Source organism: Myotis daubentonii, chromosome 1 (assembly GCF_963259705.1).
Source record: "Myotis daubentonii chromosome 1, mMyoDau2.1, whole genome shotgun sequence".
Classification (NCBI taxonomy): domain Eukaryota; kingdom Metazoa; phylum Chordata; class Mammalia; order Chiroptera; family Vespertilionidae; genus Myotis; species Myotis daubentonii.
In genome coordinates, this window is record NC_081840.1 from 201,273,994 (window position 1) to 201,289,342 (window position 15,349).

Below are 15,349 nucleotides of genomic sequence, written 5' to 3' on the forward strand. Positions count from 1 at the left end.
AATGTTTTATCTAGGACTTTTATAGGTTTAAGTTCTATGTTTAAATCTATGATTCATTTGAGATCATTTTTTTATATGGTGCAGTGTATGGATTGAAGTTCTTTTTATTTTGCATATATAGACACCCAGTTGCTTCAATAGCATTTGTTTTAAAGACTATTCTTTCTTCACTGTATTGCCTTTGGACCTTTGTTGGAAATCAGTTTTCAGTATATGTATGTGTCTATTTCTTGGCTCTGTTCTGTTCCATTGATCTTTATGTGTATCTTGATGCTAATACCACACTGTCTTGAGTATTGTAGCTTTATAATTATATTTTAAAATTGGGTGGTGCTACTTCTTAAACTTTGTACTACTTTTTTTTCAAAATTGTTTTGCTTTTCTAGATTGTTTCTATTTCATATGAATTTTAGAATTAGTGAATTTCTACCAAAAAGTCCTATTGGAATTTTAGTTTGGATTACATTGAATTTATGGATCAATTTGGGGAAATTGGCATCTTAAAAATACTTAATCTTCTGACCCATGAAACAGTATCTTGTTTTCTTAAGTCTTTGAATATTTTTCTGAACAATGCTATGTAGTTTTAGTGTACATGTCTTGGATATATTTTTTCAGACTTACCTATAAGTATTTATTATGTTTATTTTAAGTGGTATATGTTTAAAATTTTTCAATTATTTTTCCTTGTTAGGGTATAATTTGCTAAGTTCAAATTATTAGTTTCATTAACCTTTTTGTAGACTCCTGAAATTCTTCTTAGACAGTCATATCATCTGCAATGAAGACATTATTCTTTCATTCCAATCTGGATTCTTTCTGTAGAGTTTTTGTGTTTTACTACACTGACTAGTGATGGCGAACCTTTTTAGCTTGGCGTGTCAGCATTTTGAAAAACCCTAACTGAACTCTGGGGCCATGTCACATATAGAAATTTTTTGATATTTGCAACCATAGTAAAACAAAGACTTAAATTTTGTGATATTTATTTTATATATTTAAATGCCATTTAACAAAGAAAAATCAACCAAAAAATGAGTTTGTGTGTCACCTCTGACACGCATGTCATAGGTTCGCCATCACTGGACTAGACTCTCCAGACAACATTGATTAGCAGTTGTAAGAATAGATATCCTTGTCTGGCTCCTGATCTTAGGGGGAATGCAGCCACACTTTCATTATTCTGTATCATAGTTACCTTGAAAATCAATGGTCTCATCTTTTCTGTACTAGGGAGATAGTGTGAGGGAAATGGTCACTTTGGTGTAATAAAAGATTGAGCTGGGTTGCAAGTTTTAATAATATTCAGTTCACCTCTACCCTAAAACTTGTATCCTTAGCATATTTTGAGTTTGGCATTTTAGCCTTTCATTCCATGCAGGTTCAAGTTTCTTGAGCAGGGAGACCAGTCATGTGTTTGATGCCGATCCTCTCCCCTTACCCCTGACCTCCCCTAAGCAGAGTTTTGTTTCCTAAGCAGTGGTAGACTGTGACTAATTTTTCTCTGCCTTTCAGGCTTTGTCCCCCACCCTTCTATGCTGCCCCAGAACTCGGTAATGTCTCTAGAGAAAATTGCTCTGCATTTTAGGGCACAACTAATTTCTAATCCATTGAGCCAGCCTACACAACCTGTTCAGACTATATTGATATACCTTTTCTTCCCACCTTTAGAATCAGCAAAGAAAGAAAATGGCCAGTAATCAATCAAAAAGTTACAGATTCTGTACAAATTCTTGGCTCTATAGTATAATAAAACTAGGGGCCCGGTGCACGAAATTCGTGCACTGGGTGTGGGGCTGGGGGGAGTGTCCCTCAGCCCAGCCTGCCCCCTCTCACATACTGGGAGCCCTCAGGCATTGACCCCCATCACCCTCCAATCACAGGATCGGCCCCTTGCCCAGGCCTGACGCCTCTGGCTGAGGCGTCCGGCCCGCGCATCGGGGACCCGCAGTGGCAGCGGCCCCGCGATTGTGGGCTTCGCTTTAGGCCCAGGCAAGGGACCCCTAGCTCCTGGGACTGCCAGCTTCGACCGTGCCCAGCTCCCATCTCTGGCTCCACCCCTACTTCCTGCTATCACTGGCCAGGGAGGAAAAGGCACCCGATTCTCCGATCATGGCTGGGGGGCAGGGCAAAGGCGGCCCCAGGGCCGCCTTTGCCCTGCCCCCCAGCTCTTAGCTCCCCCCTGGGTTTCCGATCACTGTCAGTGGCAGGGGGCTTCTTCCTGCTTTCCCTTTTGCCTCCCTGCATTGTGCCTACATATGCAAATTAACCGCCATCTTGTTGGCAGTTAACTGCCAATCGTAGTTGGCAGTTAATTTGCATATAGCCCTGATTAGCCAATGAAAAGGGTATCGTCGTACGCCAATTACCATTTTTCTCTTTTATTAGTGTTGATGAGCATGATGCTGAAAGCCATACAATCCTGGTTTTTAAATCTTAGTTCCACTATTTCGTAGTTTAGCTTTAAGTTTCTTACCCCTCTAAACTGTAATTTTCATATGTAAAAAGAAAGTAATACAAGCTGCCTTAATAGGCTTGTTGTGAAGATTAAATAAGGTAACAAAGGAAAGGCACCTACCTAGCATGGAGTCAAACCAAAAGTGAAGATCAACGGATACTATTCCTTACCCATTTTTGTTTCTCCAGTTGTCCATTATAATCAGTTGGTAGATAATCCCCTCCTCCCCCACTTGTTGATCCTGATCAAGTGATTCTTCCTTGTGTAATCATGTAGTTTTTCAAAATCCCTGATAGTAATATTTTTTGTGTTATCTAAAATTCATTTGTTTTATGTACAGTTTTTCTAATTTTCTGCTGTCAATAGAAAGTCAGTTTTATGTACAGTTTTTCTAATTTTCTGCTGTCAATAGAAAGTCAGTTTTAGTTTTTTGGGATGTTAACAGTATTTTCTGAAATTTTATCAGAGGTGAGTGGCTAACCCCCTTAAAATTGTGTGCAACATTTTATATTTGTGTGTATGTGCCTTTTGTCATTTGTAAAGTACTCACAGTAACCTAGAAAAGTTAAGAGCTACTAGCCTAGGTCATAAACTCTTTATGAAATTGTATTTAAGTATACCTTTGTCTTTAAGAGTAGTTCCTATAAATCACTGCTCAGAGGATTTTTTATATGCAAAAGGTTTGCAGGTTTTTAATTAATATTCATCTAAAACTATTTTAAACAGTACTAAGAGGGTTGTTCTAATCATACTTTGGTGGATGTTGTAGTGTATCTAGGTTATTTAAAAGTTAGTTATAGCCTGGTGGGTGTTGCTCTGATTGAGCATTGACCTATGAACCAGGAGATCACCGTTTGATTCCTGGTCAGGGCAGATGCCCAGGTTGGGGGCTCAATCCCCTACTGGGGATGGTGCAGGAGGCAGCCATTCAATGATTCTCTTTCATCATTGATGTTTTTATCTCTCCCTCTCCCTTCCTCTCTGAAATCAATAAAAAATATATATTCAAAAGTAATGTTTACATAAAAATTTTAAAAGAAGCCTTTTTTAAACTTTATTTTTATTCTTGACACTATTACAGATGTCCCCATTTTCCTGCCCTTTGCCCACCCACTCCCTGCCCCTGCCTCCCCTTCCCTCAAGGCCATCACCACACTGCTGTCTGTGTCTGTGGGTTATGCCTATATGCTCTTTGTCTAATCCCTTCACCTTCTTTCATCACAAAAGTTTTTTAAAAGAGCCTTTTTTTATTACTATAGCTTTATTTTTTATTTATCTTTTTAATTAAATTTATTGAGGTGACATTGTAATAAGACCATATAGGTTTTAAGTGTACATTTCTATGATACATGGATCTGTATATCCCATTGTGTGCCCACCACCCAAAGTAAAATCATCTTCTGTTACCATATATTTGGCCTCCTCTACTCTTTATTATCTCCGCCCCACCTCCTTCCCTCTGGTAACCATCATACTGTTGTCTAGTGTCTATGAGTTTCTGTTTATATCCTACATATGAGTGAAATCATGTAGTTCTTAGTTTTGTCTGACTGACTTATTTCGCTTGGCATAATATTCTCAAGGTCCATCCATGTTGTCACAAATGGCAATATTTTATCTTTTCTTATGGCTCAGTAGTAGTCCATAGTATATATGCACCACACCTTCTCTATCCAATATGCTATTGTTGGACACTTTGGTGTTCTCCATGTCTTAGCCACTGAGAGTAATACTGCAGTGAACATAGGGTGCATGTATCTTTGTGAATAAATGTTTTGGGGTTTTTCAGGTAGATGCCCAGAAAAGGGATTCCTGGGTCATGATAACTCTATTCTTAGTTTTTTGAGGAACCGCCATACTATTTTCCATAGTAGCTATACCAGTTTATATTCCCACCAGCAACGAATGAGAATTCCTTTCCCCCCACAACCTCTCCAACACTTGTTATTACTGTCTTGTTGATAATAGCCATTCTAATAGGTGTGAGGTGGTACCTCATTGTACTTTTTAAAATTTTTATTGGTTCTTAGAGTAAGAGGAAGGGGGTGGGGGAGAGAGAGAAACATTGATGTGAGAGGCAGAATGGCTGCCTCCTGCATGCTCCACACCAGAGATTGAGCCCTCAACCTGGGCATGTGCCCTGACCAGGAATGAAACCAGCAAACTTTTAGTGCACAGGCTGGTGCCCAACCAACTGTGAACCACACCAGCTAGGGCTCATTGTAGTTTTGATTTGAATTTCCCTAATAGCTAGTAAAGTTAAACATCTTTTATTATATCTGTTGGCCATTTGTATGTCTTCTTGGGAGAAGTGTCTGTTCAGGTCCTCTGCTCATTTTTTAATTGGATTGTTTGTTTGATGTTGAATTGTATGAGTTCTTTATATATTTTAGATATTAACCCTTGTTTTGGAGCTGTTGTTTGCAAACATCTCACATTTGGTTGGCAGCCTTTTTGTTTTGTACTTTTCTTTTGCCATGCAGAAGCTTTTTAGTTGGATGCAGTCCCATTTTATTTTTGCCTTTACTTTCCTTGTTTTGGGGGTCAAATTCATAAAATATTTCCTATGTCCAAGTCCATAAATTTAGTACCTGTGTTTTCCTTCTGTGTAATTTATTGTTTTAGATCTTATAGTTAGATCTTTGATTCATTTTGAATTAATCTTTATACACGGGACAAACTAATTTCATTCTTTGCATGTGGCTTTCCAATTATCCCATTACCATTTATTGAAGAGGCCTTCTTTTCTCCATTGTGTGTTTTTGGCGCCTAAAAGGAGCCTTTAAGTACAAGGAAATTTGTTTAGAAATTTTTTTGAGGAATCTGACCATATTCTAGTTTATCTTTTTGGTGAGTCCAGATTTTGCATGTATCATGATACTGAGATATGCAATTTAATTTTCTGCACATCACTGCAATATAAGATTTCTATTAATCCAGAACAAACAGGTGAATCAAGTAATTTTATCTTAAGTTAAAATAACTTACTTAAAATTTTAGATGGCTTTCTTCTAATGACATAATTAAGAACATTTTTGTTTCACTTATATTAGTAATTTGAATTTGTACAGATGTCAAGAGATAAGTATATTTCTTAAAAATGCTGAAAAATTAAAAACTAAGATTATGAATACATTCAAAGCATTATTCTTGTGAAAGCATTATAATTTGGGAGCTTAAAATTAAAACCAGTTTTAAATAAGAAATTGACTGTTTAAATTGTACTTTGACATTCTGTGATGTTATGAATAAGTACTATTCAAATAAATTTCAAGTTTAAATAGCTTAACTTTTATAGTAATTAGTGAGATATTTTATTTATACATTTTTTTAACATATATTAGCATATTTATGTTCTAAAACCTGATTATAATGCTGTCTTGGGGTGGGGGGGAGGAATTTCAGAGAAATTTTGTTACAGCTTCCACATTTTTTTCCCTTTGGCTCTAAGAACTTTAAAATCTATGAGATTCCCATTGATTTTATTAACTTTAGAAAATCATGTATTTGAAAAACCACTTTTTCAAGTGATTGATTATAAATAAATTATTAGTAATGAGTATACTATAAGTACTAGTGGTAATAAAGTAGGGAAGTAATACATTTCAAATTTTTAAAAAGATTTCTTGCTTCCCTGAAAGACTTATTTATATCTAATTGCACATAATTTGTTTAATAATTTATCAAAAGTTATGAGATGTAGAAAAATGTTCAAAAATGCTCCATAGTAAGATAAATTTTCATTTTGAGAAAACCCTTATTTTCTATTGTAACTTACTATTTCTAAGTGAATATGTATTTTACAAGTGCAAGCTTACTCTACAGGGTCTTTGGAAGTTGATAAAGGGGTATGCTGTACCTAAAATTAATTGTTGGTTATTTATTATGTAATTAGCTATTTTGTGAATTATAGGCCATTTACTTCTCTTGTAGTTTTCATGTTTTGACTTATGTTCTAATTTAAAAAGAACCATTATGTTCTAATTTAAAAAGAACTGTTGCTACTACTTTCTATTCAAGTTAAATCTATTTAATCAATAGGTACTTAATAATTGAAATGATGTTTGAATCTTGGTTAATTTTTACTTTAAAATTGCTTAATGGCTATATTAGAATTAGTTCACCAGTGAGAAAAATATGATTAGCAAGGTGTTGAAATAAGGAAATATGTGAAAAAAGTTTAAGTGAGCTCTGTGATGAGGGAGATGGGTGGGAGCTGTCCTCTTACAGACCAGGTTAGTGATGTGATGTCATTCTCATAAAAAACTTGTTTTGCTTGCATGTTGTGAGTTGGTGGTCTTCGCCCTTTTAATTAAGGATAATAATTCACAATAAAATGAGATTTTTTTGTTGATCATCTTATTCAGAATGAGTGAGAATTCATTGGTTAAGAACCACTAACCTGTCCTCTCACCCCTAGGGTGTGAGCACTGAAAAGGATTAAGGCCCACTGTAGGGAAGCTTGCACTGAAGCTTGCACTGCCCTTTCCTCTGTTCTTTCTATTAAATAGAAGATTTTTAGTTCCCATGACTATCAATCTGGTACTTTTCACAAGCACCAAATTCTTTTTAAGAAATTAAGATGACTTATTTTTAGAAATCCACTGGCCTAGAATACCGAAAGATTTTTTTTTTTTTTTTTTTTTTGGTATGTCATGTCGGCAGACTCTATACATAGTATTTTTTTTAAATGTAGATTAGTTTGTTTTAATTTATGTTGAATTTAGTGGTCGATATACCTTTTAAAAGTCAAGGACAGGTTTTTATATGCTTAGGTTTGCTTACTCAGTAGTAATTATAGAGTTTGGCAATGTTGAATCGTACATTTTATTAGAAATAATATCTGGCAACTCTGTGGACAGAATACTGCAATTATAAAGTGCTTTTTTTCATGCTTAAAGGCTTTTAAATAGCTCTTATTTGCTGAAGTGTCATTTTTTTTTTAGTATCTGCCAAATTGGTATTGTGTTTAATCTTGAAAATATATTTTGATTTTGTTAACTAAAAATAATTACAGAATATTAACCACTCCCAGTAGCTAAAGTTTTTTTTCCCATTTAATTTGAGCTTTTGTTGTTACTAACAAATAATTTGTGGCACAGTTTCTTGCTTTCTTTCTTTCTTTCTTTCTCTCTTTCTTCTTCCTTTCTTTCTGATAGAATCTATGTACTTGTCACCTTAGTGTGCTAGAAATGTTCCACTCCGATCAAGGGTTTCTTTCTGGTTTTGTCTGTTCTCACCTGCTCCTCACTGTAAATCATGGAAATGTCAAGTGTAATGATTAATTAAGCTGCACGTGCAAGTGCTTTTTTTTTTCACCTGTCAAGCAGGAAAGAGGTCTTACAGCAAGATTAGAAGGTGCCAATTCACAGCTTTTACTTCAGACTGTCAATTGTATAGAAATATTTTATATTTAGATGCCTATCCAGAATATGCCATAGCAGGGTTTGTTTGGTTTAGAATTCTTAAATATTGTAAGATGCAATTCTTATACCAAACCCTATTATTAAATCATTAAACTTCTACTTAGAGGGAAAGAGTGTATTCAGAATTTCTATGTAAACATTTTGGAATTTAGGGTTCATACTTTGTACTTACCTTTTATTCAGATACTGCTAGTTGATTTAAGTTACTTAAAGTAAATATTTAAAAATGTTTAAATTGTATGTGAGTGTGTGTATCATATACATCACGAGATTCATTCGCAATGAGGTTCTTTCTCATTATAATGTAACATGGGTTTAAATTTGTGAAAAGATGATAGTGGGAACTACACATTTTTTCTTCGAGTAATGAAATCTTCCAGAATGTAATTTTAAGCTTTTAATTTTTATACTTTAATATTAAACAAGTCTTGGAAAGCTTGTTCTTCCCACCCTAGTTCTTTCACCCCCAGCCCCCGATTCTTAAACCATCAGTAAAAGGAAAACCTCAAATTGTATAGTAATCTTAATCTATTATTAAAAGGTCCTAGAAAGGAAGATTACAAGGTAGATTCAGGTTTTGAATCGGTTTTGCCATTGGTTTAGCAGCGGGTGGGCAGGCAGATGCCTGCTCAGAGTAGAACCTATTGCCATTTTTCACCATTGATAGAGTAGCCTTTCAGAGTCAATGAGCTCTGTCAATGTGAGCTTGTCAAGGCTACAACTTCATAGACCTGAGAGGCGGTTTGAGAGGTCAGCCCTTTTCAGGTTTGCTGTGATGCAAATGAACTTTAATGCTTAAACAACTATTGGAATTTTTATGTCTGCTCCTTGTTCTTTTTTCTTCACAAAGTCATTGACGAGACATTCAGTGCTTTTTAAATTAGAAGTTGCATTGTGCTAAAGACCTAGTACAGATTTACGGAGGGCTGAAAGCAGTTAGATCATGTTCTTTTCATGGTGCGATTAGAATCAAATCGATTTCCCTACAGCCTTCAGCATTCAGATGGCAATTTTAACAAAGCTTGGGGGCTAGACAAGGGACAAAACGACTGAACTGAATGTTAATTACACTCTGCAGCCTTATTTTCTTTTGATTTGGGGCTGACTGGCAACTAAATTAACAAAAAGTGTGACCATAACTGCTGCCCTATTTTCATTTAAAAGGAGAGCTGCCTCTAAAAGGCTATCTTTACAAAGAAACAAGTGAGGTCTGCTGATCATTGTTAGCAAGGGCACTTTTTTCCCTTTAAAATTCTTGCCCCCCAAAAACGTTAAAAAAATAATGTAATAAATTAGTCATTGTTGTATTATTATCCAAAAAGTTAGTTGGTTTTCTGATTTTTATGACATATGCTTGGAGAATGTAAGGTGGTAGTGATAATTCACTGGTAGTTATGAAATACAGTTGGCACCTATGTGCCTGTGATGTGTCTTCAGCATGTTCAACATGCTGAAAGGTAATATGGTAAGTAGTTAATAGTAGATACTATTTTCTTATGTAACATTTGACTGTTGAAAACCAGCTTGATCCTACAGTTTCTCACCTAGCTCATCCTTGCTTGATATGCTATTTTTTACAATTTGATTATTAGTACTTATTTAGTTGTGCCACATTAATAGTGTTATATGCTTTTTTCCGTCCCTTGTGAGGAAGCTGCAGCTGTACCAAGTTGCATTTGATTCTTGTGGAAACACTGTCCTTTTTGCACCTGCAGCTGTGTCAGTCTCATCCTAACACCTGGCACCATGAATTATCCTTTCCTTTATTCTTATTCCCAAGCAAGAAACATTTCATGCTGTATAGTACATACTGCAAAAGTCAAGTAATCTTAAACATAAATTTCTCAGTTAATTTCTTTAACAGTAGTGTTGATTAAGAGTTTGATATTGTTATCATTCGTGTGGGTTTAAATACAGATTTGCTCCTGTTTTAATACCTAATACTTACATATTATTTCAGTATTGCAAATCTATTTTTGAACTAAATGGGGATTTAAATTTATATCATTTGGTAGATAACTAGCTTTTTAGAGTTTGATAGTTTTAAATCAGAGGTTAGTTTGAAACAGCGAAAAAAGGAATCAGTGCTAAAAACAAAACCTATCTTTATTAGAGTACTATTTGTATTTAGATTACTATTTAATGCTTGACTGTTGATAGTTTATAGGCCACCCTATATTCAGTCACTGTCTTATACCTCTCTTCTCACACAAAAAGCAGCTGCAAAACAGTTTTTCTAAAACCAGTCAAGAGTAAACTTTTTTCTCATTTGTCTTCCAGACACGAAGATCGATTGAGAAGTTATTAGAATGGGAAAACAATAGGTTATACCACAAGGTGAGTACCACAGGGAGCAGCTTCGTACTGTTGGGGTCTGAATTGCACAGTATGGAAACAGATGCTTTTGTTGAACTAAAAATATGAAAGGTGGACAAATGGGTTAGTCTGTTTGCTGCAATAAACTAGAGCTCATTTTTCTTCTTTTACTCTCCTTCTTGTCTAGCTGTGCTTGCACTGGAGACTGAGCAAAAGGAAATGTGAAACGAATAACATGATGGAATATGTAAGTTAAAGGGCTGTTTTGTGAGTTTCTCTATTAAATGATCATTTATTTTGCTTCTGATCTTATTCTTTCCATGATTATTAATCAGCAAAGGTGTCAGAAGCTTAATCTCCTGAGTGCAAGGATTTTCTACGGTTCACAGATGCATGGTTTCATGTGCAAGACTGATTTATAAAGTTATGAATGACTTGAAAACAAGGCTTCACTGTGTTCTGAAAAATAATAAATTAATTGCCAAGATAAAATAGCCTGAACATGTGTTGATGGAGTGTGAAATTTTAGGTGCTGTATAAAGAATAACCACAACTTTGGTTACGCAGCAAGTCAGATATGGCTTTTTTATATAATGCTAATCAAGTTTCCAAGTGTGGAAGAAAACCTTTCAGCCAAGCCATTGGAGCTTAAGAAACCTTTAGCCTTTATAAATTTTAACTACCCATACCTCAGTGGCCTTTAAAGGATCTTTTAAAGTGTTATTAGAATATTGTTTTATAAAAATTATCCTTAAAGTATGTAGGAGGTGGGATTTTGCCTGTCCTTTGTTTATCCTTTAAAAGATATCCAAGTTGGCACATGTATATAATGAATTTGAGAACTTAATTCAGTATGATATTTAATCTACCGACTCTTTAATTTACTTGAACAGTTTTTCTCCTTCTGAAAAATTCAGAATAATTATGAATTTTTATTTATTTTTTCTTGAGCTTGGGTGTTTTATTTTAAATATCAAAAGTTATTATATTACCTGAAAAACATTTAAGGAAGAATTGATTGTTGAAATTAAAGTCATATTCTTTTGTGAAGTGCCTGGCACATCATTTCTGACAAATTCTATTTGATACAGTTAAGCTATCAGAGATAGTGTGTATGTGTATAAAAGATTGATTAAAACAGTGCTTAAATAGTTGGAAATTGTCATAATATCATTTTGCTCTATAGTATTTACCCTTTCTTTCATTATCATACAATCAAATCCCATTTTTAGCTTTCAACATAAAAGACATCTTAAAAATACCTCTTTTTTCATAGAATAGGTCTATATTCAGTGAACCAAATAATTTAAAATTTATCATTATCTTTTATATAAAACATGCTACTTTATACTGATGAGAAAGACACTTGATACTTTATAATAATAATGAAATATAATCAAATAACTTGTTTTTAGATTGACCTATGAAAATGCTAGTCTTATATTTTCATCAGAGATAGTTTATGTGTTTTGGCGGGAGGAATGGATATGTAAGAAATTTAAAGCATTTTGTGAAAAAAATTGCTCTATTTATAAGCTCAACCACTAAGCTTAAAAAACTAAGGCTTTTAAAATTTATTTTTGCACATTTCTAAATTTATATTGGAAAGAAAAACAAAAGTTATTCCCAATGCAATTATTTCCAGATAGAACTATAGGAATGTCGTTCATTCATAAAATATGCTTCTTATATTCATCTTTGTTTTATATTTTTTTAACCAAAATTAAAATAATTTACTAACCTTTCAAAACATCATGAGCTGTGTGCTTTGTTTGTAAAGTAGTTTCCTTTAATTTTTTATGAGTTTTTAGATAAACTCTACTATTAAAACCATTATATTTTCCATACCATCATAGAAGATACTCAGAAGAGTAATACATTTTTTTAAAAATTGTTAAAAATTTATATTTTTCTAAACATTTCACTATATATATATTTGTGGTCGTTGAATGGGAGAATAGCATAATTGCAAAAACTTTCTAACATAATTTTAAAAACTTAAGATAACAAATAATCTAGTAAGGAGAGAGGGCTTCTTATCTAATGAATTGGGGTATTCTTATCATGTATTTCTCTTTGACCTGAACTTTTCTTTAGCTTACAGATATTTCACTTGTTAAAGGAAAATAGTTCTCCTTGATTATATTTTGAACATTGGAGATAATCTAGAAAAATATCAACATGATAACAATTTTTCTTTTATTCTGATGTGGTAGAGCAGTATGATTTAGAAGGAATGCAACAAAGTGGCCAATTTCTATGCATTATATTCTTTAAAAAATAATGCAGATATGGCCAAAGGTAGCATTTGTTTTCCGTTCTGTCATATACACTGTAAAACGTAATGCCTACATCCAGGAGCTGAAACGGTGTCGACTGCTTGATTGGGGACACGTTTGAAATATAGAAGTATTTATTGAATGTTGACATATAAGTAGTTTAAACATTTAATTATCAATTTTTAGAGACAGTTTCTGAAAAAGAAAATGAGTTCACCAAACTTGGAAATGTTCAAATCAAATAATTTTTTTGTTAGCACCTATTTTATACAGAGTTGGAAAAGGGAAATAATTGATTGGAATTTAAGACAGTTCAAGTTTGGAATAAAAATTAGCTCTGGTCTTTCTGTGTTACTGTGTTCTCTCTTTGTTGATTTTCCTTTAGTTTTTTTTTGTTGTTTGTTTTTTAATATATTTTTATTGCTTTCAGAGAGGAAGGGAGAGAGAGATAGAAACATCATTGATGAGAGAGAATCATTAATTGGCTGCCTCCTTCACACCCCCTGCTGGGGGTCAATCCAGCAACCCAGGCATGTGCCCTTGACTGGAATCGAACCTAGGACCTTAAGTCTGCAGGCAGGCTCTCTATCCACTGAGCCAAACCGGGTAGGGCTCCTTTAGTTTTTTTTGTAAAAGGTCCTTGGGAACAGATTTCAACCTTTAATTTTGTTAACTTAAGAAAAGGACTTTTAAAAAATTAAGAGAGAAGGGATCAATACCCTTTATATAGAGATCACATATCCTGCTACAGTAAAATGAGAGCAACTCTAGAACCTAATGACCCATGGAATTGGGTTAGATGAATGGGTGAAAGCTGCAGCCATGTAGTATAGTAGAAAAGGCAAGACTTTGCAGTTAAGAATGACCTTTGTTCAAATAGTGACTTAACATCTATGGTGTTACCCTTCTCAGATCATCAGTTTCCTCATCTGTAAAATGAGGATGATAATGTTTGCCTCATAAGAAAAGCTGTTGGGATTAAATAAATCCAGGTAGTATGAAACACTTATAATTAGTAAGTGCTTGTTCTGTTTTCTCCTTTATTCATGCATGTATTCTGTGTGTCAGAGGCACTATCAAAATTGTTTTAAATATTGGAATATAACTGAAGTTTTATTAAGATGAAAATCTATTTAAATATTTTTAAAACTTTTCCTTTTCTCCTTCTACAGGTCATCCTCATAGAATTTTTACCAAAGACACCAATTTTTCGACCGGATTAGCATTTACTTTATTTATAGAGACTTTCCAAGTATGTTGTCTTTCCAATGGTGCCTTGCTTGGTGCTCTTCTGGTGGTGACATAACATTGGTTCTACAGAATCGTGTGGTGTTTTTTTCTTCTTTTTTTTTTTTTTTAATAACCGCATGTTCTAAGTGTGCATTTTTGTCCAACTTTGCAACAGTTATTTCATACAGATGTTTAATACTTAAGTTATTGTGCTCTTTTCTGTTATGTATTCTGATTTTCAAGGTTACTTTTTTGTATTATCAAAAAAAAAATACATTTGAACTTAGCATAAAAAATGGCCAGCCTTTTTTATTTTATCACCAAGGTATACACAGTCTTTTATTTATTAATTCCTTAATATAGAAAAACACCTTTGTAAGACTCTACTCATCATTTATAGCAAGCACACTCTTTGTATTCTTTCTCACCCTTTTTAAATTTAACATAGTAATTCTTTTAAAATAGTAAGTTTTCTTTAATAGCTTTTTGGCATTTAACATATCCTTTCTCATACAATTCCTAATGCTCTGTTTACAGCGGAAATATTTGTAACATTATGAAGACGTATAAAAACGTTTTGAAAGGATTTCTGGTTTCAAAGGTAGCAAGGCAGAATTAAATTATTTTTTATTAGAATAGACAAATCAGTGAATGGTATGCATGCATCTAATGGTTACTAGAGCTCAGGATCATAAAAATTTAATATCATTACAATCTGTATATTTTTTATCAAGATGATAATGCCTTATTTGGGTTATTTTTTGTTTATCAAATCTTATATACAAAAGTATGGAAATACTCCCTTAAAAAGTTTCTAAGGAAAATACTTCTCCTAATCTAACACAGTTGTAGAATGGATATTTGTTTCTAAGAAATTTTGAAAGAAAGTAAAAATTCTAGAATTAAAAATAAGCTGGTGTTTAATACCCCATTGATATTGCGAACAGATTATTACTAAAAAATGGAAGGCATATTTAGTACTGTTTTTATCTACTAGTTTGCTTTTGGTCCAGTTATGTGTACTTTTTTTTTTTATTGAGAAGGTGACATTTAAGTTTAAATTAGATCAGCTTGTTTCTTTTACATATATACAAACATACATTTTTTTTTCTCTTTTTGGTTGTACATATGTCCATGCATTTTAAAACTTTCTGAATGGCCTATGTGTAAATTTTTGTTTTTATAAACTTGAAATTATACAAATTTTAATGTGTGTCAAGAACTTGTTCCATACAGCTGTGGTATCAAGCAATAATGTGAATAACTTTTGAAATTATATAAACTGTGCTTAATAATTTGTATTAAGAATTGGTACCACTATACCTTTTTTCCTTGTATTAAATTTTTTAAATACCAGTTTCATTAATTTATATACCTGTATATTTTTAAAGTATTTCTTTGTACTTCTCCAAAGTACTGTAATTCTATATAAATTTGAATAGTTGAATGCCAGTATTATATTTCCTATATTGGACATTAGGAACTATCTTAAAAACTAAGATTTTTCTTTTGTATGAGAATTATTTCTTTCCCTTGCCCCCTAAAATACTTAACAACTTGAATTTATAAAACATTTTTCTTCTGAAGAGCTCAAAGCAGAAAGAATCTAAACACTTCTCACTTCATTTACCTTATGTCTA

At 33.3% G+C, this 15,349-nt stretch overlaps 1 protein-coding gene across 2 annotated transcripts in view; it reads left to right on the top strand.

Moving 5' to 3' along the window:
- The window catches only part of CHIC2 (cysteine rich hydrophobic domain 2), a 52,640-nt gene extending 37,575 nt beyond the window's left edge, over positions 1-15,065 (top strand). For both annotated transcript variants that reach the window (XM_059671046.1, XM_059671043.1), the window contains exons 4-6: positions 10,165-10,221; positions 10,388-10,447; positions 13,652-15,065. In XM_059671046.1, the coding sequence (XP_059527029.1) occupies positions 10,165-10,221; positions 10,388-10,447; positions 13,652-13,702 (168 nt within the window). In that variant the 3' untranslated portion in view covers positions 13,703-15,065. The remainder of the gene's footprint in view (positions 1-10,164; positions 10,222-10,387; positions 10,448-13,651) is intronic.
- The last annotated feature ends 284 nt before the right edge of the window (positions 15,066-15,349 follow it).